We start from the raw sequence: 25,130 nt of genomic DNA on the forward strand, positions 1-25,130 counted from the left end.
GTACTTAGGATTATATGTTTCTATCTTTCCTTCCCTTCTGTGCACACCACTCTGGGTGGCATTGGAGACCACCAGCATATTGCCTTGTGCTGATGGATTAATTTAGTTTTGTTCTTTGGTAGTTCTTCTGCCCTGTCTGCCTTATTAAAGAATACAGGGCAAGCTGTTAAAAAACAGGTGCTGTTTGTAATCACTCATCAGGTTGCATCAGGACTTTTCCTGATAATGTGCAACCAGGGGAGAAATCAGCAGACAGAGCTCATGCTGCAATTAGCATCCCCAACCCCTAGTGTCAAATTTTCTGGTTTGTCAAATAGCTTTGTTGTTCCCAACGATAGACTGTGTAGTAAGAATATAGTATAAATTGAGCTTATAAAATAAACGCAACTTTTCTCTATGCATAGGATTCATTTGGAAGAATAGTTCTGCTGTTGAAAATACTTGGGAGCCACTGAGACAGGGAAAAGAACACAGATTTTATAGGCAGACGGTTCTAGATTTGAGCCCAACTTCCGCAGCTTACTAACTAGATGGCCAAGGGCAAAGTACTTTGCTTCCCATAGTAATGCCATCTGTAAATTGGGCTTGCTCACCGCCAGGCAGGATATTTTTGAAGATTACAGAGAAATGCGCAAATGGACCTAACCCGTGACCTGACACATAACGAAAAGTTCAGCATGTGATAACTATTACCAAGGTTTTCGTGCTGGGCCATATTTCATGCCTGGCCATTAAGAGCTACCTTTTACACTATGGAAAGACGTTCTCTCGGTTTATTTGCATGTATTTGCATATTGACTTATATGGTGAACATAGCATATGCATATCCTGGTAAATACATTTTCGTATAATTTAGAGACGTTTTGGCAGACTGGAGTGGCGCGTTCTTTCTGATGCATCTTTGCAGCATTAAGTTAATTTCCTTTTCTTTCATTTTGAAAGTCTGTGGAGCCTTAACCGAAGAATTTATTGTACTTTAGTTTTTTCTAGTAGAAAAAAAAATCAAACAGCCGATGGGAACTGCTTTTATGCATTGGGGCTCCAAAGTGCTGCTTTATTTTTGTGTACAGGCTCTTTGTGGGTGGACTGCAGAAATCCCTGCTCTTGGAAATGTTTCTGAGCCCTCTGGGAAACTGAACAGGGAAAAAAGAGCTAATTAAAAAAGCTGCCATCCGCCTCCTCTAATTAACTTGCTCTCTGCTCCTGGGAGAGGGTACGGAAATGTGAAAATAACACAGGCATCACCGGAAGTGAATGCCATTCTTGTGGTGCTCCGGTCGGTCGCCCCGTGGTGTTGTGATGCAGAAATGGTTCATGGTAAACAGGCAGGGAATCACAAAGGGGCTCCGTGTGCCCTCTGCCTCCCTCACTGGGCAATGGTGAATGGGGGTTCCTTCTGAGCAGGTGTTCCGGCCATCCGGGCAGCTGCAGCAGGAGAGACCTCATTGGAATTCGGCAGCTTGAGCCCAAGAGTATCCGGCCCTCCCTGTTGCTTGCCTGTGCTGTTAGGGAAGAGCAGGGGCCCTCTGCGCTCTAAAGCCGCACATCGCCGGGGCCCAGGGTTGCAGAAGCCAGGGGAAGAGCTCTCAGCCCCTCGCCCCCTGTCTCTGCTGCACTTTGGAGAAGCTCGCAGCATCCGTGACTGGCGGTGCTGCTAACTTCTTCCTGACATCTTGGGCAGATTAAGATCCCAGAGACAACGGCAAGGGAATCAGGGGTGGGCATTTAGGGGACGGAGGCCGTCCTTCAGCCGAGATGGCTTTGGCCTCCTGGCGGATGTGGCCCCTGGTGGAATGGGCCCAGTGGATGTGGACAGCAGTGACTAGCCGTGGAGACTCCAGTCTGATGGCCCTCCAAGGAAGTTCTGGAAAGAGGCAAGTTGGCTTTGTGTGTCTTGTCAATGTTGCCCCTGCCACATTCCGTGCTGGGGGGCAGGGTGACTTCCGGGACCCCCCAGGGTGATCCAGACTCTTATTCCTCTTTGATATTCCATTGTGTAACTTCCTTGTGTTTTTCTTGCCCGTCAGCAGACTCTGCAAAGCTCAGGTACCTCGACCTGTCGTTGTCCAAGCGTGTATCTTCACTTCCCTACACAAAAGCGAAGGCCTTTAAATATTAATGTGTGTTTGTAAAAGGTCCGCACGGCCCCCATCCTGTTTGTGTGGAGTAAGTCTTTACTCAGGAAATTTGATAGTGTGCAGGCTTCAGCTTGTTGGATCTCATCAAAAGCAGATCCGATGTTTCTGTTCATCTCTTTGGGTCCCCTGAGGGCTTTGTGGCTTTGCTGGAGGAGCCAGGGTTCTTGGGGATGGGGGAGGGGGGTCTTTGGCACTGACAAAATGAGCCACTAACGAGTTGTAAAACCATCAATGTAGATTTTTCTGAAGGAGAACTCACCAAATGGCTCTTTTTCCCTGTGCCGGCAGACGGTGGAGGGATTGGCTTGGTTCCTGGCTCTCTCTGCCCGCTGGCAAGACAGTCGTTGAAAGAGGCTGCCCTCTGCCGAGGTCACTAGTCCTCTGACCCTTGCAGAGCTCAGCAGTGTGAGCACCTCGTGCTCCGATGCTCACCTGGTCCGTCACCCTCTGATTCCACGTCTTCGCCCAGATTGACCCGCTGGGCCACTGTGTCAGCCCGGAACTTAAGTAGCTGCCCTCTTGATAATTACCTTTCTTGTTGCAAATGAGTAAGCGGCCTTTTGGTGTATTTAAAAGATCTTGAGACGGGCATCAGCCCAGGTGATGCTCTGCTTCTTGGGCGCTGGCATCCTCAGAGCAAGCTTGGGCCAGGACTGTGGACTGCTGGGCATCTTGAGCAAGGGCCTCAGGGCACGTGCCTGGCTCCACCATCTGGGGAGGCCTCATTCTTTCTGGCTTAAAATGGAGCCCCCGGGAGAAGGGGCGTGATGAAGAAGGGCCATCTACTCTGGGTTTTCTGGAGCCCAGGACAAGGCTTTAGTTTGTTGAGCAGCTCCCCACCCTTCCCCCTCCTCCTCCCATTACTGGGAGGGGCATCCTCTGGGTGGAATTTTGGGCCAGTTCTCTGGGTGAGACCATCCTGCTGAGCAGTGAGGGTCATTATCATATCATTGGGGTCAGCAGGCTGTGTTTTCTGTCTCCCGTTGGCACATCCTCCAGTGAGCTAGCTAGCTTGCTTTCCTTCTTTTCTTTTCTTTCTTTCTTTCTTTCTTTCTTTCTTTCTTTCTTTCTTTCTTTCTTTCTTTCTTTCCCTTTACCTCTTTCCCTCCTTTCTTTTTCTTTCTTCCTTCCTTCCTCCCTCCCTCCCTCCCTCCCTCCCTCCTTTTTTTCTCTTTCTTTTTTTCTTTCTTTCCCTTTCTTTCTTTCTATTCTTCCTTCCTCCCTCCCTCCCTCCTTTCTTTTTTCTTTCTTTCTTTCTTTCTTTCTTTCTTTCTTTCTTTCTTTCTTTTCTTCATTCCTCCCTCCTTTCTTTTTCTTTCTTTCTTTCTTTCTTTCTTTCTTTCTTTCTTTCTTTCTTTCTTTCTTTTCTTCATTCCTCCCTCCCTCCTTTCTTTTCTCTTTCTTTCTTTCTCCCTCCCTCCCTCTCTTTCTTTTTTTCTTTCTTTTCTTCCTTCCTTCCTCCCTCTCTCCCTCCCTCCTTTCTTTCTTTTTCTTTCTTTCTCCCTTCCTCCCTCCTTTTTCTTTTTCTTCCTTTCTTTCTTTCTTTCTTTCTTTCTTTCTTTCTTTCTTTCTTTCTTTCTCTCTTTCTTGAAGTCAACAGATGTTTATTCACTGCCTTTTGGCTTCCGCTCAGAAATGCTGTGAGAAACCAGATTGGCTGCCATCATGGCCTTGAAGCTCAGTAGATGAGAGAGACAATTAACACAATTAGAAGGTGAATAAATCCATAATAAGTTGTGAGAAGCTCTGGGAAGGAAGGGCAGCAGGAGAGAATGACAGGGTGGAGAAAGGCCATATGAGATTTGGTTTCGTGGAGTGGGGATCCTACAGCGTGTTGGAATCATGGCATCGAAATGTGTTCCTGGGAATATCAGTTTGAGTGAATTGGTGTCAGGTTGACCAAAAGATTCCCGTGTGTTTGTATTTGCCACTAAGGCCAGAAATAGGAATTTTTCTTAGAGCTAAGTTTCAAAGCATATATCATTTGGGCACAAAGCTGGTGATAATGAGATTCCCTCTTGGGAATCATGAGGGGAAATGATTTTGCTCACGTCTGTCCTGGAACAGTCGAATTGGGTGAGCCTGATTCTAGCAGTCCCAGGTGGGGGGTCAAAGTGCCGCACATCCTCAGCAGCACTGACCCCTGGCCCCTCGGAGCAGACTCAGCCCTGACCCCCACCTAACCTTGCGTTTCTCCTCTCTTCTCTCCATCAGGAGTTCTGACTCTGAAGAAGCATTCGAGACCCCTGAGTCCACGACTCCTGTGAAAGCCCCACCAGCCCCACCTCCGCCGCCCCCCGAAGTCACTCCAGAACCTGAGATCAGCACACAGCCTCCTGTGGAAGAACCAGGTAACCAAGGTCAGGTGCTCCCCGGGGGAGTTTGGGGGCAGCCCTGGGCTGGGGCAGCTGGAGGAGGGCACCCACTCCAGGGGGCCATCACTGGGGCTCTTTAGACACTCCCAGCCTCTGGGGCCTCTGCTCTGGGCTGTGTTTTGTGAATGAAAACTAAGAGTGAGCAGATACAGTGGATTATACGTATGGGGGAGGCCTGTGGAGAAACCACCTGGCATCCAGAATTGGATTTGATGGGCCAAGCGGGTCTGGGAGGTTTCTGTTTGGGATTCTATCTTGGGTTCTAGTGTGTGGCCCTTGGGCTCTGTAAGAACACTGGGTCTGTCTGGACAGCCCACATGAACCTGCATTTTTATTAAAGACCATAGCCCCCATGGGCTTGGGAATAGAGATAAGCGGTAAAGGGGAAAGAAGAGAAAGCCATAGATAGCCAAACCCGCTTGTGGATGGTTCATTATTCCTCGTTAATCACAAGTTACCTGATTTCATATCACTTTCTTCCCTAGTGTGACTTCAAACCTAGACCTTTCCGTGCCTTTCAGATGTGGTGGTTCCTAGAGGTGGTGGGGGCGGGGGGGATGACAGAGCTCATTCCCCAGCCTGCCCACCTAGCTGGTGCTCTCTGCATACATCCTCCAGTTATACTGCAGGGGTGGGACCACCTCCAGCCTGAAGGTTTAACACGAGACCTGGAAGGAGATGGGGACTGCCAGAAATGGCCCCACAGGCTGGTCAGGGGCCAAGTGGTCCCCTAAGTATGGCCTCCTAGCCTGGTCAGTGGGCCAAGGGGTCCCAGAACCGATTCTACAGGCTGGTCAGGAGTCAGGTGGTTCCAGAAATGGCCCAGCAGGCTGGTCAGGGGGCCAGGTGGTACCGTCCCGAAACCTGGACTACCTATCTGCTTTGGGCCCTGTATTTTAGGCGGCCTCACTCTGGCTTTCCTCCAGCCCTTGCTATGTGGTGGGGCTGCATGGCCAACCTCCCCTTACACCATATTGTGGATACCTGGGAGCAGCCACTTCCTGGGCCCACCTAGTCCCCTTCTCATGGCCCATCTTCCCAGGGCTGACTGTACCCATGTTTGTATCTCTCCGCCAAGGAGGAACCAAGGATGGGCCTGGGGCCTACAGGTGGGGTGTCCACATCCCTGTGCTCAAGGCCACCCCAGGTGAGGGATGGGGCTTGGGTGAGTGGAGAAGGAACAGGCTGATGGCCGGGCCTCCGTTCATACTCTTGCCCTGGCCAGGAACCAGGTGAACTGTAAAATAAAATGACATTTTGATCTTGATGTTGGTTTTACAAAGAAATGGGTAGAGTTCTTTATACCTGCCTGGGTTCAAACAGACCCTTGCTTTAGAAAGGGTTGACACTCCAGGGCTGATCCGCAAGCAAATACACTCCCTTGCCCTGGGGGGAAAGGGTTAGGACCATTTTTTAGGGAGGGCAGATGTCTTTGCTGCTGTCTGGCAAGTGCAGTTTTCAGATTCTCCCGTCTTGGACAGCTCATCAGTTAGTAGCGTCTGATTCTGTATGGCCAGTTCTAGGTGCTGGACCCGAAAAGGGGAATTCTTGTAATTTATTTGATTTTGAGGTGGAGAAGGAGCCAGGCCTGCTGAGTCTTAAGCATTACCATTTTTTCTTCCATACTGGAAAGCATATAAAACTTCTCTTCCTATAATATTGTAAAAACTAATCATGGATGACAAATAGATTATAATTCCTAGGTCAAACGTGTGCATAGGAATAAACCATTCTTTTTTTGTGTGGGTACAAGTCATGCCCATAATGGGCGGGGCACTTTAGGAAAGAATTTGGCAGAAAATGATGGTGTATTGCAGTGCACAGACCATCCCCACGCACCAGGGAGTGACCAGGGAAGGCCCTTGCTGTGAGCAACCGTGCACCTTCCAGAATTTCCAGCCACGTATCCTCGCTGCGTCTGGGGATGGCTTGCTGCTGCTTTTCTTTCTGCGGCCTGCCCTTGTTCCTGCTGCCTGGCTTGCTTTTCAACAAAGCAAAGAACAGTCTGCATCCTTAAAAACAAACTCACACACACAGCACCCGCCTCCTTCTGAGACGCCAGTTTCTGAAAGAATGAACATTGTAGGGGATTAAGAGATGACCCCCACCCGGAAGGGGTTGGAGCTGGTAATTGCCACGAGTCACAGCCCCACGGAACTTTTGATTCCACCAGTTGGAGTCTTTGAACAGGGACTTTACGCTTCTCCTTCTCAGAAAATTCCAGCGGAGCTAAATATATGTGGATTGCACAATACGGACTCTTACGGTTGGGATTGTGACTGCTTAACGCCCCCCCTGGCTTGGGCTGTACAGAGATCCATTTGATTTCCTTCAGTTATTAGGAAAGTCTGCTTGTCCATTCTGCAGACAGCATGGGGCACAGCAGAGGCCTGAGAAGGCGGGAGTGCCTGCTTTCAGAGGTGGCTAGAGGGGGAGAAACGTTCCTTCGGAGAACCACAGGAAAGAAAGGGCAGAGGGGGGATGTCTATTGTTTGGTTGGCCTCTGCAGAGTGCCTGGGATATTGCTAAAGGGGCCGGAAGAGCCACATGAAATCATAGACCAGACCCTCGGCTGTGAATAAAGACATGATTTGCGCTCCTGGAAATCCACATTGTACAAAACAATCAGCTACCTTACCCTGGGTCCTGCCAGCTGTTTGTGCCCCCTGGGACGGAAGATTGGGAGATACCGTGTGCTCACCTGTATCTGGCCCTCTTTGGGGCTGGGCCAGAATGAAGCTTGTCTGAGCCCAGTTTTCTTGTCCGGAAGAACCTCCTTCCCTTTCTGACCTTCCCTGGTTCTGAGATTGCAGCGCGTGGCTGCTGTATGTTGGCCAGAGCCGGTCAACGAGGGACATAAGTGAATGCCACATAATTAAGTAATAGCACCCACTTAAACGTCCACTGTGTGCTGGGCCGACGCTGGGTCCTTTGTGCATTTCATCTCCCACTCAGCCGAGACTCGTCCCCTGCGCTCACGGCATCTCTGCGCATCTGGTAACAACCACCTGCTTCCCCAGTGAGATGCGGGGCTTCCAGACCACGCCTTCCATCTCACAGCACACGAGGGGCTCTGGGATCGGAACCCAGACCTCTTGACTCCCTTCCGTTTGGGGACAGGGCTGCTCTCCGCCGGTGGACTGAGCTGGTGCATTTAAGTACCCCGAGGCAGGGGATGGGCAAGCAGTTGTGAGGTGAGCAGCAGGCAGATGGCCAGTGAAGGAAGCACTTCCATGATACCAGAGGTGGACTCCTCCCGTGGTTGTCCTCCCTTCGGGAACACTGCTCCCCTCCGGGATAAAGCCTGTTTTCTTACCCTCGCTGGGAGACTGCCCAGCACCGGGAAGGCCCACACTGGGGCCTTGGAGGTAACTGAAGACACTGCCCTGTGTGCCCTGGGTCTTTCCTCTCTGCCCCATGGAAAGTGTGGCCTTTGCCGAGGCAGTGGTTGTGTTCCACACAGTGGTTTGTGGCCACCGTCTTCAGATTGACTCAGAAAGGAGCTCAGCACACCTAGTGGCTTCTGTCCCCACAGGGGACCATGTCTCCATACTCACTGTCACTTGCCTTCTTCTCCCCTGAGGTTGCTCTGCAGGGGTGTCCCCGCAGAGAGATAGGAAGGCATCCGGGAGCCCAGCCTGGGGCAGGGGCACAGGGAGTGGGTGTCACTGTGGCATGTGCAAGAGTTGGGGGCCCCCCGGCTGCCACGTCCCGGTGCTGCTATTCCCTGTGCTAGGTGCTTCTATGGTTCTCCCTTTTCAGCCTCACAAGAGTGCCTGATTTACAGCCGAGGCTCAGAGGAGTCACAAACGGGAGGAGGGTGGGCATACCGAGAACCTGGAGGGGCCCTGAGCCTCCGGACTCACACTGACTTCCCTTAATGACCTCGTCAGGGGATCTGACTGCACTCAGTGTCCAGCACAGTGGCCCCTGACGGCCCAGTGAGTCACAAGAGTATCTCAGGATGCTCGTGGGCCCCACACACCCGGGCAGGTGGCTCGCTCTCTACTGGGATGAGTATAAGCTGGGCTCCATATATGTTTTCCTGTTATAGATGCCTTTTAAAAAATATTTATTTATTTTTGAGGAGAGGGGAGAGGCAGAGAGAGAGGGAGACAGAGGATCACAAAAGAGCTCTATGCTGACAGCGGAGAGCCCGATTCAGGACTGGAACTCACAAACTGTGAGATCATGACCTGAGCAGAAGTCGGACCCTTCACCAGCTGAGCCACCCCGGTGCCCCTGTGACAGATGACTTTTGCTAAGAATAGAACAGGGGCACCGGGGTGGCTCGCTCCTCTGGTTAAGCACTCGACTCTTGATTTCAGCTCAGGTTATGATTGCAATGTTGGTTGTGAGATCGAGCCCCACGTTGGGCTCTGTGTTGGTCGTGGAACCTGCTTAAGATGTTTCTCTCTCTCACTCTCTCCCTCCCTCCCTCCCTCCTTCCCTCCCTCCCTCCCTCCTTCCCTCCATCCCTTTCCCCCCCTTGTTTGATCGCTCTCAAAAGAAAAAAAAAAGAATAGAACAACAAGTAACAATTGTGAGCATTTTCTTTGCAGCAGCCACTGTCAGAAGCATGAGCTCTAATTTCTGTAGCAGCCGGGAGGTGGTACCGGGGCCAGTGACGATGAGGCACAGTGGGGTTAAGAGACTTTGGCCAGGGCCACCCAGCCGATCAGCAGCAGAGCCCGGGTTTAGGTGCCTGTGGACTCGTCAGCCCAGACTCCGCTTGAGTCAGAACTGGGTTGTGTGGCGTCATCCTAGTGATGTGTCTGGATGCTATCTCCTTTCGCTTGTACAGAAAGCACTTTTCCGGAACTGCTGGTTTCATGCCCACCGGTACGCTTGAGGGATGGTGGGAGGGAAGTCTGGGGACACAGAGGCTGAAAGGAGCAGCAGTGGCCACTGTCGGAGTCACGGAGTCACGGCGAGGTTAGTTGTTAGCTGTTAGCCCTGCTGGTACCTCTGTCAGCCTCCTGGGGGTGAGCCTGGCCAGGGGCGGACGGGGGTGTACCTGGCAGGCAGCCCTGTGTGAGGAGAGCCCCGGCGGGGCAGGGGGAGCAGGCAGGGGGGAAGCGGCAGTCGGCGGGGCGGGGGAGAAGTGACATTCGGTGCGTTCTAGGCAGAGCCGGGACCCAGCCCCCAGCTGCACAAATCCCAGCTTTGGACACCGCCCTCCAGGGGGACTGTGCCCCCACAGTGCTCCTGGGTGCCCGTGGGGTGGGGTCACCTTTTGCTCCTCCTAGCAGGGCTCTCCCATCCTAAGAAGGGCCACTTCATCTAGCTGCTCACAAGGCGGGGTCTGGTGGGAATAAGCCGGTTTTCAGAGAGAACTCCCTCTTCAGCCTTTGGCATCTGAAGGGAGGTTGTGTGTGATCAGTGCACGCGTCCAGGAAATAGCGGGCACAGCTCCACTGGGTTGGTGGGGCCGGGGTGGTGGTCCTCAGGACCCAGCAGGGTCTCCGTGGGAATCTGAAGATCCACTGGGTTTGGAAGAGAAGCCGACTTCCCACGGGCCTCCTGCCTCTCTTGCTGGCCAGGCACACGGGCTGCCTCTGTGGTCACTCCCGCCCTCCCCGACGGCTCACGTCTCAGAGGCAGAATCCCCACAGGCGATCAGAGCTGGCCTCAGAGAGATCGATCCAGGCCGATCCAGGCTTCTCCAAACCATTTCTGTGGCCAAATACTCAACTGTGGCCCCTGGAGGTTTTCAGAGCTGGGATAGGTCCTGATAGGGCACAGGTGAGGTGAGCCAGCCCAGCCCCCCGACTTTCCCTCTCATGGCTGCCCGTGGCACCTGTGGAAGTGGGGGTTCGGAGCCCCCACTCCAGCTGTGCCAAGCTGCTGTTTCAGGTTGGAGCCGGGAGGCTGGGGTTTTAACGAGTGTCTTGATGTGTCTTACGATAGGCAGGTTTAGAAAGTGCTGAATTCTCCTGGACTTGCTCTGAGTGGCCCACGGCTGCTAGTGAAATGCCACATGAAGACCCATAATGCTCCGTTTAGATCTCGTTAGCCTGCTTAAAATGGAGACCTTTGCCAGAATAAACACTGTTAAGTGCAATAGATTATTGTTCGGGTACCCAGAAGATGTAAATCTATGCCCCCTGTGGATGAGACCATTTCCTTTGGTCTGTTGGTTTAAGGTGAGAGTGTGTGAGTGCTGGGGTGCCACGTGTTGACACGTTTGGTCCTCTGGGCCCACGGATCCCTGTCCAGAGTTGGGGGCTGGGGCAGGGGGGGCGGAGAGAGAGGCGCCAGCACAGCTGGCGGTAAGTGCTCAGTTAGAAACGGCCCCACGAGGCTGCAGAATGTGGCCTTTGGAGATGGTGGGGTGATACGAGTCGAGTGTCCCTTACTAGCTTTCTCTCTTTCCTTGGAAATCCCTCTTGTTTCCACACACGTTTGTTTTTAACCTTAGCTTGGGGATTTGACTGCCCCGCACTGGTGTTCATGGATGACATGTGTTCCCCCAAATCCTTATGTTGAAGCCGTAGCCCCTAGTGTGACAGGACCTTTAACGAGGTGATGGAGGTTAAACAAGGTCATAAGGGTGGGGCCTTAATCCAATAGAACTGCGTCCTTGTAAGAAGAGGAAGAGGCCCTTGGGGATGAGCTCGTGCGGAGAAAAGGCCGTGTGAGGCCACAGAGGAGATGGCCATCTGCCATCGAGAGGTTCCGTGGTACTTTGTTATGGTGGCCCGAGCTGAGTGATGCCCTTGGGAACCCCCCTAGCAAGCCTCCATATGATGAACCAGAGATGCTCTTTTTGTTACCAGCCTGAACCAAAACCTGGAGCCTGGGCAGGCATTGCCCGGGTCTACACCGATGGGGCGCACAAGGAGGAGGAACCCAGATTATTTGTGGAGAGAATGAATGAATGGTCTTCATGCAGATACAGCGAGTGGAATTTAGAAATCTGGTAGGAGGGGCAGGGAACCCAATCAGACCACACTTGCTTTGGAAAATCAGGGCCCGCGCGTGGCAGTGACCTTTGCTCGGGTCTGCGAAAGCCACCTTGCCCAGGATTCCTCTGAAGAGCACTTAGAAGCCCCCCTCTCCCCCCAGCCCCATAATGGGCCCTGTGGAGCGACCTGCTTGAATACCACGCAGTAGGACAGCAGTTCTCACCCAGGGGCTCTTGTGCCCCTCACGGGGACATTGGGCAATTTCTAGAAACGTTCTTGGTTGTCACAACTGGCGTTGGCATGCCCGTGGCATCTAGTGGGTAGAGGCCAAAGACGCTGCTAAACATCCTGCAGTGAACAGAAGGACCCCTTGCGTCAAAGAACTTAGCATCCCAAAATGGCCACAGTGCCAAGGCCAAGAAACCCTGCAGCAAGTTTAGGTTTCCTGGCCCGTGAATATCGGTTCTAAAGAGGAAAGAGTGTTACTCAGGCAGGGACGTTTTGGTCTGGGTCAAACAATGAGCAGATGGTTAAGCTGAATATCTGCTGCATGTTGCATGATTCGGGGGGACCCCTGACCTCAGGAAGACCTCGGAAGGCACGAGGCAGCCTGAAAAGAGAAGAGGCTGGCGGTTGTGGATCTTGCTTTGGGAATAATGGAAGGGGCTGGGGTTCTTTCTCCCTCTTTCAAGGCCCACTCGAAAGCACCTGTTCCGCTGGGTCCCCTGGTCCCTCTGTGGCCTCTGTGCCGTGTGTCCGGGCAGGAGGATGGGGTGCTTGAGGGTGCCAGGCCCTGGAGGAAGTAGGAGGGAGTTGGTTTAAGAAAGAAGCAGGGGGCGCCTGGGTAGCTCAGTTGGTTAAGCATCTGACTCTTGATTTTGGCTCAGGTCAGGATCTCACGGTTCCAGCGCCCGCTTCAGGCCCCATGCTGACAGCACACAGCCTATTTGGGATCCTCTTTCTCTGCCCTCCCCCACTTCTCAAAATAAATAAACATAAAAAAAAAACAGAAGCAGGGAGGAATCTTCTTCTTTTGAGATGGAAAGGAAGCAGGAGTGTTTTGAGGTGAGGGAGGCATCTTTCAGTGGAAAGAGCTGTGAAGTTTCAAGGAAGCTCTCCGGTCCATCTGCTCCAAGTAGGGCCTGGGTGGTGCTGGGCACCGAAGAAGATGAAGAAGTTTTGAACCATGAATAGATGTACTTCCAGAGGCATTTTTTTTTTTAGTGTTTATTTATTTTTGAGAGAGAGAGAGACAGAGCACAAGCAGGGGAAGGGCAGAGAGAGAGGGAGACACAGAATCGGAAGCAGGCTCCAGGCTGTCAGCACAGCCCGATGTGGGGCTCAAACCCATGAACCAGGAAATCGTGACCTGAGCGGAAGTCAGACGCCTAACCGAGTGAACCACCCAGGTGCCCCTAGAGGCGTTTTTGGAGCCTGCAAGAGAAAGTGGGACAAGTCCAGGGAGAGCAAAGATGACCAGACCAGTCCCTGAACTTGGGAGGCTTGCACTTTCCTTGTGATGTCATCCCCCGCCCGCACCGCCCCCCCCCCCCCAACACTTCCTCTCCCAGGTGCTTCAAGAGAAAGATATGCTTGTGAGCAAAGTTCCGGAAGCGCCGTACAAAATACTCACCTCCTGGGCATTTGCAATAGTGAGCATGAATTGCTCTGAGAAAATCTACAGCGAGAGGCCGGTTCAGTGTTAGCTGAGCATTTCCCAAACCTTGTGCATTTGCTGGGATGAGGCATAAAGAGGGCTGACAGATTCAGCAAATAGAAATACAGGGCACCCAGTTAAATCCGAATCCCAGATAAACAAGGAATTACTGAGACATATGTATACTAGAAACTACTCAGTTATCTGAAATTCAGCGTTAACTGAACATCCTGTATTTTATCCGGCAGCCATCCCAGCCGGGCACGGGGTGGGCGCTGGGGGCATGAACCCCATCAGTGAAACCCAACTTTAGAGACGCCGTCCCAGGCCATACCTGTGCTGACTCTCCGATCCCTTCTTCTGCAGACCTCTTTGCAACATTTGTCTTCTTTTGTCCAGTGACATAGTGTTTGTTCTCCGGCCACTTTCTGGCCTCCTGACTGACTGCCCAGGAGAGCTGTGAACCCAGAAATGCATGAAAGGCACCACCTGGCACGGGGAGAGCCCAGGGTAGCCAAGCCAAGGCCAGGCTGGCCAAATCCCCATGGAACGGTGGGGTCATCGGGTGATGGAGCGTTTCGTGGCCAACATGTAGAGTGTGCGCGGCATGTTTTAAGATAAGGAGCAGCCTCCGTGGACGGCAGTGGCTGTGGCGGTGGGGAAGCCAGCAAGAACAGCAAAATGGCGCGCCTGGGTGGCTCAGTCGGTTGAGTGTCCGACTTCGGCTCAGGTCATGATCTCAGGGTTCATGGGTTCGAGCCCTCATAGGGCTCTGTGCTGACAGCTCGGAGCCTGGAGCCTGCTTCGGGTTCTGGGTCTCCCTTTCTCTCTGCCCCTCTCCCACTCGTGCTCTGTCTCTCTCTGCCCCTCAGAAATAAAGAAACGTAATAAAATAAATAAATAAATAAAAAGTGTTAAAAATTTTTTTAAAAAAGCAGCAAAGAGAGGAGAGGGAATGGACTAGAGGTAAGGCCAAGAAGAGGAGTGTGGCAAGCAGAGTTGGAGGCAGAGATTATAGGGGACACCTGGCATAAGGACAGGTGGCAAGCAGGGCATCCTCAGTCCTGCTGCAGTGGCCTGGGGGCCTCCACAGAAAGGCTCCCAGTTCTTCCTCACAACAAGCTCCGAGTAGTCAAAAACAGGCTTGATGATGCTAATGGCTGTCTCCCTCTCCCTTGCTTTAGTCACACTGGCCTATGAGGTTTCTTTAACACGTTAGCGTGCTTCTACCCCAGGACCTTTGCACTTGCTGTTCCTTTTGCTTATGATGCTCCCCTCACACCCCCACCAGATATGCTCCTGGTTCACGCCCTTCCCATGTTTCTGATCTTTGCTTAAGTGTTTCCTCCCTGGAGAGCTTTGCCAACTCCTTTATTTTAAAATTGCAGCACTCCTACCCTGGCTTTATTTTTCTCCATGTCACCTATCACCATCTGGCAGTCTGTGCATTTTGCTTGTTTATTTATTTCTTAACTGTCTTCTCCCTGAAGGATGTACCTTCCGGAAGGGCAAGGATTTTTGTCTGTTTTGTTCATTGTCGAATCTCCAACACCCAGAATGGTGCCTAGTCCCGACTGGGAACTTGGTAAACATTTTTGGAATGACTGAATGATTTGAGCTGTCCCCCAAACAGCCCGCGTCACTCCCATTTGACAGATGAGGGACCGGAGGGTAAGCCTACCTGGGGTCTGGAGCCAATAATGGGTGAGAGCAGACTTTGTGCCCACGCACCGCGCCCACCCAGTGGGGGCCCGGGGGTCCTGGGGACTCTGCCTAGAGGGTGGTAGTCTGGCACGAGATGAAAGTGTCCTGTGTCCTTCGTCCTTCGGTGACTGCTTTGTCTCCTTTTCCTCAGGATGCGGTTCTGAGACAGCCTGTGTCCCCGATGGCCCACGCAGCAGCTCGGTGGAGGGGAGCCCCTTCCGCCCCCCGTCACACTCCTTCTCTGCCGTCTTCGATGAAGACAAGCCTATAGCCAGCAGCGGGACTTACAACTTAGACTTCGACACCATCGAGCTGGTGGATGATTTCCAGACCTTGGAGCCCCGCTGCTCGGACTCTAAGAGTCAGGAATGCAAAGTGAACACGCGGAGGAAGTCCACGGATTCTGTCCCCGTCTCCAAGTCCACGCTCTCCCGATCTCTCAGCCTGCAAGCTAGTGACTTTGATGGTGCTTCCTGCTCAGGCAACGCCGAGGCCGTGGCCCTGGCCCCAGATGCCTACGGCGCGGGCTCAAGCAGTGCCTCCAGTACCCTTAAGCGAACTAAAAAACCGAGGCCGCCTTCCTTAAAAAAGAAGCAGACCACCAAGAAACCCACGGAAACCCCCCCAGTGAAAGAGACACCACAAGAGCCAGTCGAAGAGAGCCCTGTCCCCAGTGAGGAGAACAGAGCAGTCGAGACCAAGACGGAAGCTTCTGCACCAGCCCTGGCAGAGGAGGCACCCCTGGAGCCTGCTGCTGTGCCCAAGGCCGCCTGCCCTCTGGACCCAGAGGGTGCCGAAGGGGCCGTCCCCCCAGCTTCCGGAAGCGGCAGAGTGCAGAACTCACCCCCCGTTGGAAGGAAGACGTTGCCTCTTGCCACGGCTCCGGAGGCGGTGGAGGTGACCCCGTCGGATAGTGGGGGGCAGGAGGACTCCCCGGTCAAAGGGCTCTCGGTGAGGCTGGAGTTTGACTATTCTGAGGACAAGGGCAGTTGGGACACCCAGCAGGAAAACCCCCCTCCTACCAAAAAGCTAGGCAAAAAGCCGGTTGCCAAAATGCCCCTAAGGAGGCCAAAGATGAAAAAAACACCCGAGAAACTCGACAACGCTCCTGCCTCACCTACCCGGTCCCCCGATGAACCCAATGACATCCCTATTGCTAAGGGTACCTACACCTTTGATATTGACAAGTGGGACGACCCCAATTTTAACCCTTTTTCTTCCACCTCAAAAATGCAAGAGTCCCCCAAACTGCCCCAACAGTCCTACAACTTTGACGCAGACGCCTGCGACGAATCCATTGACCCTTTTAAGGCGTCCTCTAAAACCCCAGCCTCACCTTCTAAATCCCCAGCCTCCTTTGAGATCCCAGCCAGTGCCATCGAAGCCAATGGAGTGGACGGGGATGGGCTGAACAAGCCCGCCAAGAAGAAGAAGACGCCCCTCAAGACGTAAGTGCAGGGGTGCAGGTGGTAAGCTCGGGGCTGTGCCTTGGCTGTGAGCCCGGGTCGTGTGCCTGGATGAACGTGGCTGCCCTCACCCTTCCGCCATCTGCCATGATGCCTCCAGGTTTGCAACACGATCCCTGTTTTCCTCCCTCTCTGTGCCCACGGTGGTGGCATTTCCCGTGCACAGATCCCTCCGTGTCTAGCGTCTTTGATCTTTTGCCTCATTATTATGTCAGTGGTTTAAGGCTTTACCTTGAGCTGAAGGCCTGACATTTGACTCCGGGGGAGTGTGGGAGATCCCACAGAGAGGGAACTCGTCTGTGCTTGGGTGACTTAACCTTTTCCTTGCTTGGCACAGGAATTACTTTTGGGGGTGGCCTAGAAGCTAGAAGATCCACCCTTCAAATAGTGTTAGAATTGGTCGTATTTGTGTCTGCCCGTTAACGTGTTCGTCAGGAGGCAAACCCAATAGTCTCTGGGAGGCCCGTGAACGAGAGGCCTGGCCTGGGCCCTTAGCCATCTTTTGCAGACAAGAGTCCAAGGCCCCTTAGGTCCAGAAAGAGATCGAGGGAACTTGAAAGGGAGAAACCATCCCCGAAATCCCCGTGACCCCCAGGGGGCCACCAATAATTGGCTCAGCTGTCCTCAAACACTTGCCAAGTAGAGTGCCTTTAACAACCACGTGTCTGTGCTTCTGGGATTCATCTCCAGACGCGCTCTCACCTGGATGGCTGAGGGTCCGTTTCCAGGACGTGGGTCCCAGCATACTGGGTGGGGAGGGTACTGAGAGCCTTTCTCCTGCCTTCATGCGAAGTAGGGTCAGTAACTGAACAAGGCCACAGCGACCAGGGTTCTGGCACCAACTCAGCAGAGCAGACCGCAGCTGCTGGCCTCTCTGCCTCTGTCCGGTACGAATGGAGACAGGGTAGACCTTCTTACCTCCTATTCTGGGCTCCCCGAGGAGTTATCTTGAGAAGAACTTGGGACTTCCTGAGAAGAGGTTCCAGGAACCTTGATATCAGTTCCCCAACCTGGCCCTTCCTAGAGATTCCATCGAATCTGTGTTGGACGCTTTATTTTAAGCCTCAAACAGAACTCTGAAATGCTCAGACGACAAAGCCGCGTTCCCTCATTTTTGGAACGGGAGCCAGCCTGCAGCCACTGCATACCTCCTCCTTCTGCATAGATAGTTTGTCATCAGAGCACACAGGTCAGGGAAGCCACCCCATCTCTTGTCCTCACCTCTAGTGCAGATGGCCTGGAACCCAACACGATGTGACAAAGCTCTTTGAACACCGGCACTTTAGGGGGTGATCGGAAGCACGAGAGGAAGGTGTTCTCGGACAGCCCCCTCTCCAAAAAGCCGGGATGCGGCCCCCTCTCCCAAGCAGAACTCACAGTGGATGCCTCTTGGGTCCCAACCCATCAGTAGCCAATTGTGTGCAGATGGATCTTTTTTGTCAGTTCCTTCTGTCCGTCTCTCTTTTTTCTTGTCTTCTTGTCTTAGGATGGTTGAAGATGTGATGTCTGTGTGTTCTCTGTTGTAAGTAAATTTAACGGAACCTGCCTCTTCCACTGAATGTGCTTTTCTTCCCCCTGCTTTTTGTTTTTGCTTTCAAGCTCTTTTCTTCTCCGTGGCTGCTGCTTGTGTATCTCTCTGTTGGGCCTGGGGACGGGGAGGCGGGGCATGGGGCTCCCCGGTAGCAGAGGTTACTTTCCTGTTTGGTAGTGATTAGCATAAGTGAAACTGCTTGGCTGTGAAAATGCGATTACCCAACATCTGCCTGCTCCTGCTTGCATATTCGATGTCTTCATCTGAAACCCATACATTTTTTTTTTTTAAGCTCTCATTCCATTCTTTCATTTCAAATTGAGCTAGTGAGCGATTGCTTCCAAAGTACTGGGTGTGACTTCACGTTAAAATAAGCATCCGGCCAACCGCAGGCGGCGACTGAGGTCACTTGTTCCTGCTAACGTGCGAAGCAGAAATCTGTGGGCTGTGTCTCCTTGAGACCTGTGGGTTGACTCGGAGTGGAGCACACGGCTGTGAGAGCCACCACCAGCCTGCTCTGGCCTGCGTCCTTGGCCACCCAGGGCCAGTCTGGGTGTCGATCGGCATGCTGTCCGTGCACGGGTCACCCTGCTGGGTGTCGCTGCAGGCAGAGCAAACCGTCTCCGTGCCTGCACGCCTTTGCCCCCACGGCCAGGAGAGATGTCCTGGGCGGCTCCCAGGGGCCCAAGGACAGGTACCTTTCCTGCTTCCCTATCTTTACAAGGGAAGCTGGCCTGGTCCCACGGGTCCAGCAGCCCTGGGATAGAGTGGAGTCTCTCAGGCTTGCTTCTGGCCAAGGGATTTCTTCAGTGTTTTAGAGCCATTTAGCAACTCTGAAATATACAGTTATATATTTATATGCATGAATAAATATATGCTTCAAGCTGTGACTGTATTGCTCATATGGCAAATGCTATAAGTGCTGGAAATAACCATTTCTAGTATTTTCTCATGACCGAATGCCATTGTTGGAGCGTTTTTATTGAAGAGAACACAGGGAAGGAAGGAACTTGAGTGCCAAATTGCTTTGTCCATTTTTATTTATGTACGTATGTACGTATTTATTAAGAGAGAGAGAGAGCACGAACAGGGGAGAGGGCAGAGGGAGAGAGAGAGAGAGAGAGAGAGAGAGCGAGTGAGCATCCCAAGCAGGCTCAACACTCAGTACAGAGCCTGATGCAGGGCTTGATCTCACGATCCTGAGCCAAAATCAAGAGTCAGGACGCTTCCCTGACTGAGCCACCAGGCGCCCCCATCTGGTTAATATTTAGAGCGGGGAAAGGTAGTGGGATCTAAGGTCAGGAGATGCCCGCCCCCGCCACAAAGCCGCCGCTTTGGTGGAGGCAGGACCATACCGCAGAGGGGCCTGCGACCAGGGGTCCGTCTGCAGGTGGGAACGCTTCCATTCTGCCTGGGAAATGACCCCCCCCCCCACTACCACCACCCCGGACCACTCAGTGGACTCAGTGGAACCACGGATGCTAAAAGTGCTTTCCTTCTGACCCTTTCATAAGTCGCATCTGATTTCTCTTTGCCTCTAGTGACCTGCGCCTGCCCCCAATTATTCATAGAAAGGAGAAAGAGGGAAAAGAGTTGTTAACCATGGTTGAGACTAGACATTAGAGAAATCACCTCATCCCTGAAAAGAGTTCTGGAGATCGGTTGTACAATGTGCATGTACTTTACGCTATTGAACGCGAGTGTTTAAGATGATACATTGTGTGTTAGGTGTATTCTGCTGTAATTTTAAAAAGAATCGTCTCAACCCTGGCTGTGTCTCTGGTCAGAATCTCACCCAGGTCTGAGGTGCAGGAATCCGTTACGCTCAGAGTTCCAGTGAGTGGGAAGGAATTCTCCCTGAAGACCCGGAACATTCCTTCATGTTTCTGCCCAGATCCTTCAGCTGTTTATTATGTGCTGTGTCGGCTGGCCAGTCAGTAAACTGGTTCCCCTTAACTGGTGTCAGGAAGCTAGATCCCTGCCCCCCGCCCCGTTTGGTTTCAGACATTCTTGGATGAATCTGAATACATTAATGTCACCCAAATCTGCTTTTTAACACAAGAACATCCGGCTAAATTTAGCTTCATTTTCTGGGCCAGCTCTCCAAAATGGCATCTCTCTAAGGATTTCCAGCTCGAGGACTCTTTCCCTCGGGGGCACCAACGGTATCTGGTGCTAAGTGGGAATGATCAGCACGGACATCTTTCAGCTGGTGTGGAGTAGCCAGGGCTGGAGGGTGGGTCTGGGCCAGACGCTCCGCAGACACGGTGGCGTGGGTCCACTCTGTGGAACTCTGGACTGTTCTGTGCCCCTGTTTGTTGTGTTGACATTTTCCGTTCTATTTCCAGTGACACATTTAGGGTGAAAAGGTCGCCAAAACGGTCTCCTCTCTCTGACCCACCTTCTCAGGTACGATGGTCCCTCGATAAGTACGATTTTGCCACTCACCCGGGGAAGTTAGAGCCCATGTGTTTTGATTCCCTACTAGTCAACCGAAGTTTCTCTTCTGTTTGTCACGGGCACATTCCAGCATCCTCTCTGGCTCGTACGTGGAGGGTTGGAGGGTTGGAGGGATGGGGCGTCCCTTGCTGTTTGCAAGACACCGTTTTGATCCCTTCCCTTTGGGAAAGATCTGCGTCCCGCGAGTAGAAAGATGTTCAGCGAGCGTTAGTGGATTCTGTAGGAATCGCACCAGCCCATTTGTCCATTCTGCCGGTTAATCAGCCGAGAACGTGTATGAATTTCAAATTGAGAAAGTCCGTTGAGACACATGAATGTATGGTGAGAAAGGATGGGCTATGTGTCAAGAGCACTGGATTATGTAACCAAATCCAAGCAGGGGAAGTCAAAATCATGCCCTGAGGAAGTAGGTGCTGCGGCCCTCCCTTCAGGTGTGCCCATCACGCTCTAACCAGCCCCTGTATGAGATCTGTACCGTTACAGACCCAGGAAGGTTAGCCTCGGGCGTGTATACCAGGCCCCCTTCTGAGCCAGCGAGGCCCCGGCCCCGCAGACCCTAGCCCGGCCCCAGGAGAGGGGGCTGGGGTCCCGGTGCCAGCTCTGCTCTAGCACTCGGGGCTCCCCCGCTGCCCTGCTCAGCTGCTCCCCCTCCATGGAAAAAATCCCGCAGCCACAGGCATGCAGATCGTCAGGCGATATTAAGGATATCGCTGCTCAGGCCCTGAAGCCCTGTGTAGACATAACTCGATAGTTGCGGTCATGAAAGTGCCAAGAGTTAAAGTTCCTTATTTTTCTCGGACTGAACGAGCAGGAATGCCCCCACGTCACTCCGACACAAAATCCTAATTTGTCTGAAACCCTCCGCCACCCTCTGTAACAAGCCATCAGGAAAGGAAAGTCACAGAGGAAAGAATTTGTCTCCTCGGGACCATTTTGGGCAGAGTCCGAGGACCCAGAGGATTGCGATGGAGACGTGTCCTGGTTAGGGGGGCCCCCCCAGACCTGGCTGGGCGGGTGTAGCTGGGGACACAGAGACCGTATGAGAAGAGCAACTGCTTTGCTTCTGCCCCCAGGACTCCACTCCAGCGGCTACCCCGGAAACGCCGGTGATCTCCGCCGTGGTCCACGCAACCGACGAGGAGAAGCTGGCGGTCACCAACCAGAAGTGGACGTGTGTGACAGTGGACCTGGAGGCTGACAAACAGGACTACCCACAGCCCTCAGACCTGTCCACCTTCGTGAATGACACCAAATTCAACTCACCCACGGAGGGTAAGCGGCTTGGTGGCCAGCCGGACCCCTACCCTGCCTCGGACACCACTGTCCCTAGGGAGCAAAAGGCCAGGAAGGAAACTTCCATGCCAGGTAGCCATGCCATCGGTGCCCTCCCAGCTAAGTCTACATTTGAAAACAGCACTCGGGGCGCCCGGGTGGCTCAGTCGGTTAAGCATCCGACTTCGGCTCGGGTCATGATCTCACGGTCCATGAGTTTGAGCCCCGCATCGGGCTCTGTGCTGACAGCTTGGAGCCTGGAGCCTGCTTCAGATTCTGTGTCTCCCTCTCTCTGTCCCTCCCCCGTTCATGCTCTGTCTTTCTCTGTCTCAAAAATAAATAGCTATTAAAAAAATTTTTTTTAAACAGCCTGAGGCTCGAACCCCGCTGTGCCCCCACCCCCGAGACACCAGCTGAGAGCCAGTCAGCTTAGTACACCCCCCCCTCATTCCCGTCCTGAGCTTACCCAAGCTTGGCTCATTGTCTGTGGCTTATGTGCCTGGGTGAAGTTGAAGCACACGCCTGGCTGCAGACAGCATTGTCCAAGCCGAATGCTCGGTGTGGGTCAGCCCCTCCCCAGGGGTCCTTTGGTGCCACTGCTGTTCATCAGCCCCACGGGATGGTCCACAGTGTGGTCACACCATCTACCCAAGCCCCAAACCAGAGGGTTCACTCCAGTCTTGCCAACAAAGAGGACAGTTTTCTTGAATAGACCCCAAGGCCTGTTGCTTTTCTCAACAATAGCTTTCTTCCTCTTCCACGTATTAGCTTCCAGCTTTCTTCCTGATTCTTTGGCTTGAGAAATTCACTTATCTTAAGTCAGCGCAGCATCACTGGGTGAAATCAAGAGGTTTTTTTTGTAAACTGCTTATTCCACTCACACTGTTTAGTGTTTGAATCTATATATTGGCTCCCACACTTCCTTTCCCGTTAGGAAGGCTGTGGAGGCCTGAAACCATCTCCCTGCCTGATCGTCCTCTGCCCCAGGCCCTGCGTGCCTTTCCTGCACCTGCCCCGCTGTGAGCTTCCCTCCAGCACTCGGTGGGGACTGTTGTGATGGTGCTGAGGCTCCCTTTCCAAGGTCGTGATACCCAACAATTCAAAAACATGGAGTAGAAACCAAGTCGAGGACCGTCGCACGTGAAAATGTGTATCTCTGCTCCTTTGCTGCTGATCAGGGGCCACGACTGCCATTAAACACCCTCTTGCTCCCTCCGGGTGGGCACTGGCAGAAGTGGGGAGCAGGTAGTTGGGGGCTGTAGCTTGGATTTCTTCCTCTGCAGGCTGTCCTGTGATCGGCTGCTCGGTGGCTGGCTTGGTGCCCATAAGGTCTCTGAAAGATACCAGTGAGGGCCATTTCATTTTGCCGGGGGCGGATTCTGGATGCCTGTCTCCCACCATGATGAGGTTTTTGGGGGTGATGGTAGGATTTGTGGGGTCCAGAGCCGACGACCAAGAAAGAATTCTTAAAGATGTCTTTGGTGCAAAAAAGTGATTTTATTAAAGCTTGGGGACAGGACCCTGGACAGGAAGAGCTGCCCCGGGACCATGAGGACCGCCTGGTTATTTACTGTGGGGTTGGGGGGTAGGTGAAGTTCCAGGGGAAGTTTCCAGTGAGATTTTCATGTGCTAAAAAAGACTCTCAGGATCTTGGAGGCCTGGCTATTGTCATGTAAAGGTGGTTTTTCCCTCTAGCAAAGATTAGCATTAAGACTTTAAGGAGTTCCTGGAGAAAAGTTTTACTCTGCCGGCCTCAAGTATTTGTCAGTGGGCTGCAGGTGATAAGGGAATTCAGTTTTATCTGCCATTTCCTTCCGGCCTTTGTTCCCCGCATCGCTATGGAGGGGTGATGTGGGGCTCCGGAAAACAGAGTCTGTAGGTTTCTGAGATTAGGCTATTGATAAGAGTGCCTTTTTCTTGTGATTTACTAAGATATTTGTAAATAGATGGAGACTCCGGGTCCTGCAGGACTGTGATCTCTATCAGTTAACCATTTGTTTTTCCCCTTTCCTTTGTTCTTGGGCATCCAGCAGTGCCTGAGGGATATCACACTTGTCCTGCCTGGGGAGTTTTGTGGGTGGGGGGCGCAGTTTGCAGCCTGTCAGCTTGCCTAATGCTCCCTCATCAACTACACTGCCTCTTTACAGTTTGGAGATGAACGGACCATCTAAATTATGTGAACTTGGATGTTTTGGCAATGTGAGTTCTGCGGAACAGACCCTTTTGGTTGGCTGTCCGGTTGGCTTTCAGGTTGGGGTTTGGGAGACTTAACAGTGACCGTCTCCTCCCTGACCCCTGGGACCCTGGGACCTGCCCTTTGCCCCTCTCCAGTCCTCCTTTTCCTCTGCACACACACCTGGTCCACGAGCCACACTGGATGGAACCACTTTTCCCCCACGGATGCCCCCACTCGGCTGTCCCTGCAGTGGCTGCTGCAGGCAGGAATGTTCCCTGCCCTGTCTCCCACCCTCGCCCTGCCCTCCAGCCTTTCCCCGGACATCTCTGTGCTGTCTGCCCTCCATGCTTGGTCAGGGCCGCTCTGAGGTCACTCGGTTCTGTCACGATGATGCAAATACATGCATTTTTAGTAGAAAATACAGAAGCTCTGAATAGTAGCTGTTGAGCTAACAGGTGCCCCATTCAATGGTAACGTCTGTTTCTTCATCGTTAACATTGAACCGACACAGACAACTCACTAGTCTGGTGACCTCTTGGATCATTGCTTGTTTTCTGCAAAAGTTCAACAAATAGGTAAATCTATATGTTTGAAACAAAACACCTATTACACCTGCCTCCTTAGAAAAAGATCGTGAAGATTCGGGCTGCCCGACCATAATTACAGCTGGCGGGCAATCGGAAATCTGTCATCTATATGAATACAGAACAGTTGCAATTTCAGGAGGTGCTGACCCTGCATTCACTTTTCTAATATAGTCTGCTTCCCTCCAGCAGCTGGATGTAGAAACTGGATACACAGACCCCTATCAGATTGTCCTTCCTGTTAACCTCATGGGGTCAAGTCCAGCCACACCAGACACGCACCTGGGGTGCTGATGTCATCACCACAAAGAACCTGGCCAGAGCTGTAGCTGTGATTGAGACTTTGTTATGCTGAAGTCACAAATCACCGGAAAACGAAATTGGGAGTTAGAAATAATAATTGCCAACGGGAAAGGTATTTACTAAACAGTGCCGATTTCCCAAGGGACAACAGTAACGCAAATGTGATTTCATTTCATTCTCTCCATCCCAGAGAGCGGATTTCTGCTCTTCTCCACCTAGGGGCGAAGCGAGGAAACAGAGGCTTTGCGCTCTCACGACTTGCAGAGTGTTGCGGGGCTCATCTGTGTAGAACCGCGGCTGCCTGACTCCTAACGTCCCCACTATGCCCTTGTATGTGACCACGCACAGGCTTCCTTCCGTTGTCTGTAGAAGGAGGGCGTCGAGCTAATCGGTACTCCCCTACCTAGGTCCACAAGAGCTCCAAGTTGTCTTAATGGTTCAAGAAACCCAGATGGAACTCGTTCAGAGAGATGCCCAGCTAATTGAAACTACCTGTGCGGGCTACAATTACACCAGCTCACTCACTGACAATCTCCCACTGATTAAAAACTCAGAT

At 52.5% G+C, this 25,130-nt stretch overlaps 1 protein-coding gene across 14 annotated transcripts in view; it reads left to right on the forward strand.

The window, feature by feature from the left end:
• The window catches only part of TACC2 (transforming acidic coiled-coil containing protein 2), a 212,716-nt gene that overhangs the window by 156,733 nt on the left and 30,853 nt on the right, over positions 1–25,130 (forward strand). For 7 of the 14 annotated variants that reach the window (XM_019813929.2, XM_019813936.2, XM_019813928.2 and 4 more), the window contains 4 exons: positions 4,353–4,498; positions 14,934–16,230; positions 20,128–20,188; positions 21,313–21,511. In XM_019813929.2, coding sequence (XP_019669488.2) covers positions 4,353–4,498; positions 14,934–16,230; positions 20,128–20,188; positions 21,313–21,511 — 1,703 coding nt within the window. Of the gene's footprint in view, positions 1–4,352; positions 4,499–14,933; positions 16,231–17,734; positions 17,771–20,127; positions 20,189–21,312; positions 21,512–25,130 lie in introns of all 14 variants that reach the window. The other 7 variants (XM_019813930.2, XM_019813934.2, XM_006938226.3 and 4 more) reach the window with 2 other exon arrangements.

This window comes from Felis catus, chromosome D2 (assembly GCF_018350175.1).
Source record: "Felis catus isolate Fca126 chromosome D2, F.catus_Fca126_mat1.0, whole genome shotgun sequence".
Taxonomy (NCBI): domain Eukaryota; kingdom Metazoa; phylum Chordata; class Mammalia; order Carnivora; family Felidae; genus Felis; species Felis catus.